Here is a 4,805-nt window from a genome sequence, read left to right on the forward strand (position 1 = left end):
AGGACGTCCTTCTTCACCCAAAGAGTGATTAACACTTGGAATTCACTGCCACAGGAAGTGGTGGTGGCTACAAGCATGGACGGCTTCAAAAGGGAATTAGATAAGCATATGGAGCAGAGGTCCATCAGTGGCTATTAGCCACGAGGTATAGATAGGGACTCTGGGGCAAGTGATGCTCTGTCATCTTGGTGCTTGGGGGGGTCAACAGTGGGAGGGCTTCTAATGTCCTGGCCCCACTGGTGGACCTCCTGATGGCACTGGTATTTCTGGCCACTGTGTGATACAGAGTGTTGGACTGGATGGGCCTTTGGCCTGATCCAACATTGGCATCTCTTATGTTCTTATGTTCAGGGTCAGCCCCGGTTAGTAATAATAATAATCTTTCAATTTATTAATCGCTCAATCCTGCAGAGCTTGCTGGCTCTGAGCGATCTACAGTTACTCCATTACACACAGGACTAACAATGATTCAAGGGGTAAGGGAGGACAACATATATTCTTTAAATCACACACGTTCGTAGCCGACGGGGAGTTTGTTCAGCTGTAAGGTCAGACGTGTTCCAGCGGCATTTTTCCCTCGGCATGGCTTGATGTCGTCAGCTTTCTCCGGACTGCTTGTCAGTACTTGGAGGGGAGACTACTAGGGATGTGCAAAGAAGAAAAGAATCCAGTATTCTGTGGATTCATGGGTTTTGGGCCCTCAAGAATTCCGTATTGCCTTGAAAAGCCAATTCCAATATCAGTATTGTATTGGAATTCGGGTACAATTTGGGAATCCCGAATTTTTCAACTCCAGTGTACCCTATGAGCCATTATAAAGGGTAAAGGTTTCCCTTGCTCGGAAGCCAGTCGAATCTGACTCTAGGGTTGCGGTCAATGTTCCCTCTAAGCTGTGGAGTCTTGGGAGCAAAAATTCTACTTTGTGAGCTACTGGCATTAAAGTTGTGAGCAGGCAATTTGGATACTGCATAAATTACTTTGCTCTGGAGCCCTCCTTCCTGAGCTAAGACAAAAATGTGTGAGCCGGAGGGTAAAAAACTGTGAGCTAGCTCACACTAACTCAGCTTAGAGGGAACACTGGTTGCGGTGCTCATCTCCGTTTCAAAGCCGAAGAGCCAGCGCTGTCCGAAGACATTTCCGTGGTCATGTGGCCGGCATGACTAGACGCCGAGGTGCACGGAACGCTGTTACCTTCCCACCAAAGCGGTACCTATTTATCTACTTGCAGTTTATTGCTTTCGACCTGCTAGGTTGGCAGGAGCTGGGGCCAGAGACGGGAGCTCACTCCGTCACGCGGCACTCAGGTTTCGAACTGCCGATCTACAGACCTTCCAGCCTGCAGTTCAGCGTCTTAACCTCTGAGCCAATTGCAAATCTCCTAGGGTATATTCAGTGGTCGGGGGGGGGGCTTTTGAGGTGGAGGCATCAAATTTGCAGTGTAGCTGCTGGGGCCTCTCCCCAAAAGAACCCCCAGGTTTCGACAAGATTAGACCATGGGGTCCAATTCTACGGGCACCCAAAGAGGGTGCCCCCGTCCTCCTTTGTTTCCAGTGGTGGGGAAAAAAGCCAGGCAGGGAATACGATAAGCCCGGGCAAATTCTCCCAGAGTCTCTGCAGTAGAAAGTGAGGTGTGGAGAGGGGGCATGTTTGCAACGGCAACAGTTTGCAACGAGAGCCAGTTTGGTGTAGTAGTTAAGTGCGCGGACTCTAATCTGGGAGAACCGGGTTTGATTCCCCACTCCTCCACATGCAGCTGCTGGATGACCTTGGGCAAGCCGTAGTTCTGATAAGAGCTGTTCTTGAAAAAAAGCCGTTTTTGTCAGAGCTCTCTCAGCCCCAACTACCTCACAGGGTGTCTGTTGTGGGGAGGGGGAGGGAAAGGAGATTGTCAGCTGCTCTGAGACTCCCTTGGGTCGTGAAGGTGGAAATTAGAACAACATTAGAAAGGTACTGGCTCCATTTTTAACCAAAATAAGCACTGGTGCGGAGGACGGAAAATTAAGCGCTTCCCTTCCGTCTGGAACAACGGAGCCAATGTTGTGCATCTCTCTCTGTTTTTGTTTTTGGTTCCGGGCAGGATCCGCGACATCCGGCTCTTCATCGTGGATGCCCGGCCGGCGATGGCCGCCACCGGCTTCATCCTCATGACCACCTTCCCGAACAAAGAGCTATCGGACGAGGATCAGACCCTGAAGGAAGCCAACCTCCTCAACGCCGTCATCGTCCAGCGGTTAATATAACGGGACCCCCCGGCCAGCCGCGCGCCTTTCTCATGTAACCCCCCCTCTCACTTGCGCGTGCGCCCCCCGTGCAGTGCGGCGCCACGGCTGCGTCCCAGGGCTGAGTTCCGGGCTCTCTTGGGTTGGACTCTTTAGTTGCGTTTCCCACACTCTCTCTTTATTATTTTTTTTTTGTGCTGATTGATGGACTTTAAAAACAAAAAAAATTAAAACCAAACACGGACTTTTGAACGGAGCGGCCGCCTCCAGTCGCGTCTGCCGCACACCGGCACTGGATAACTTATGGAGTCGATTGCCGTCCCGAGCGGGGGGTGAGGGGGAGGGCCAAAGAGTGTGTGACCCTCTGCGGTAGCCATTAAATTCTTCTCTTCGGTGTATTAAAATAAAGAACACCCCCCCAAAAAAAGGGGCCTTGCTGTCTCGGTTGCCGATAAAACCATCACATCACTGGTGTTCTCCAGGTGTACGGCTGGAAGCCGGGGAGTCTTGCGAGTCCCTCCCTCAGCAGTTCCTGGACCTTATACCTTACCATCTCTCCTCTCCGCCCCTACTAGGGAAGGCCAAGATTTCCTGGCTTCTGTCCATTTAGGATACTTTGGAAAGCTGCCGCTGGGCCCCATGGGAAGGTTTACTCCACAGCACAGGGTGTGGTTCATCTTCCTGCTCCTTTGGGCACGTTATGGGCCTCAAGAACAGACCATTCGTAGACTTGGGGTGGGGGGGAAGCAAAGTTTGTGTTGGTGTGTGAGAGTCACGGTGTGCGAGGGTTCGGTCCAACTGGAATCCTGTGGTACCGTTTTGGATCAAAGTTAACTTGGTTTTCTTATTTAAGGAAAGAGTTCGTCGGCGGCCTTTGTAGCCCCCCTCCCCCCGGCTGTTTTTCACATCATGCAACTTGGGGGAGGGGTGGCTTTAGAAGACTCCGATGAAGTGTTAACTGTTCGATCTCGGCAGCCGCTCAGAACGAGAGCCTGGGAGAGAAACGCACGTAACTCTTTTTGGAACAGACGCAGCACAACTGCCGTCCCCCTCTTTTGGGCCTGCTCTTACCCCCTGTACCTCTGTTGCAGCTTCGGCCGGGGTGAGCATTGGCATTTGGGTTTGCATCTCAGGATGGAGGGGGGGGCAGGAGGGGTGTGGGGGGTATATATGAGCCCACATTTCAGGAAAGGGGAGATCAGATCAGCACCAGCCCGCTCTCCCAGCCAGCGGTGATTCGGCGCGGGAGTGTCGGAACGGGTGTTTCTCGTGGCCGAACGGAGCCACGCCCCGTGTTGACGGCGAACTCTGTAAATTATCGTGACTAGTTGTGTAAGCATTAAAAATCCAAGCCCACGCCAGCAGTTGTCTGCCCCTTTCTAAGGCGAACCCCGTCTCCTGTCCTGCCCACGGCGGCCAGTGGTAGGCGTGCAGAAGAGAGGGTCCCGGATGGTTTCTCGTCCCCCGTCGATGGAAGCTCTCACAGACTTCGTGGGAGGGAGAGGCTCCTGCAGATCTGTCCCCTCTCGGGGTGTGAGATATCTCCCTAGCTAAAGATCTGGGGCTTGCTATTCTATTTCTATACGAGCCGCTTCGGCGGGTGGGCGGGATAGCAACCGGACGAATAAATAGAATAAAAATAAATATTGTTTGTTATTTTATTATTGTTATCGTTATTTTATTATTTATCCCGATATTGGTTTTTATCGCAAGCCCCAGATCTCTCCCCACCTTAAAAGACTATTCAGTTTGGTGTAGTGGTTAAGTGCGCGGGCTCTAATCTGGGAGAACCGGGTTTGATTCCCCACTCCTCCGCTTGCACCTGGCTGGATGAGCGTGAGCAAGCCATCGTTCTGATAAGAGCTGTCCTTGAAAAAGAGCCGTTTCTGTCAAGAGCTCTCTCAGCCCCACCTGCCTCACAGGGTGTCTGTTGTGGGGAGGGGAAGGGAGAGGAGTTTGTAAGCCACTCTGAGACACCTTCGGGTAGTGAAGGGCAAGTTTGAGTCCAGTGGCACCTTTAACACCAAAAAAGGTGTTTAAAAGGTGTTAACACCAAAAAAAGCCAGTTCGGTGTAGTGGTTAAGTGTGCAGACTCTAGCCTGGGAGAACCGGGTTTGATTTCCCCATGCCTCTTCTTGCAGCTGCTGGATGACCTTGGGCAAGCCATAGTTCTCTCAGAGCTGTTCTTGAAAAAGAGCAGTTCTCAGTCAGAGTTCCCTCAGCCCCGCCTACCTCACAGGGTGTCTGTTGTGGGGAGGGGAAGGGAAAGGAGTTTGTAAGCCGCTCTGAGACTCCTTCGGGTAGTGAAGGGCAGGGTATAAGTCCAATCTCTTCTTCTTCTTCAAGGCAAGAGGAAACCTGGACATCCTTGGTGGTCTCCTATCCAAGGACTAACCAGGAATGACCTTGATTTGCTTCTGAGATCTGATGATTCTGGGCTAGCCTGGGCCATCCAGGTGAGGGCAGAGATGAACAGCGGAGGTTTGCCCTTGCCTGCCTCTGCAGAGTGACCCTGGACTTCCCTGGTGAGCCAGTTTGGTGTCGTGGTTAGGAGCAAGGACTCTAATCTGGAAGAACCGGGTTTGA

At 52.0% G+C, this 4,805-nt stretch overlaps 1 protein-coding gene across 1 annotated transcript in view; it reads left to right on the forward strand.

Annotated features, from left to right (window-relative positions):
- The window catches only part of NSFL1C (NSFL1 (p97) cofactor (p47)), a 30,760-nt gene extending 26,925 nt beyond the window's left edge, over nt 1-3,835 (forward strand). Inside the window, exon 9 of the mRNA XM_015408799.1 lies at nt 2,078-3,835. Within this exon, the coding sequence (XP_015264285.1) occupies nt 2,078-2,240 (163 nt within the window). The 3' untranslated portion in view covers nt 2,241-3,835. The remainder of the gene's footprint in view (nt 1-2,077) is intronic.
- Nucleotides 3,836-4,805: the final 970 nt, after the last annotated feature.

Source organism: Gekko japonicus, unplaced genomic scaffold (assembly GCF_001447785.1).
Source record: "Gekko japonicus isolate JY-2015 unplaced genomic scaffold, Gekko_japonicus_V1.1 scaffold3456, whole genome shotgun sequence".
Taxonomy (NCBI): Eukaryota; Metazoa; Chordata; class Lepidosauria; order Squamata; family Gekkonidae; genus Gekko; species Gekko japonicus.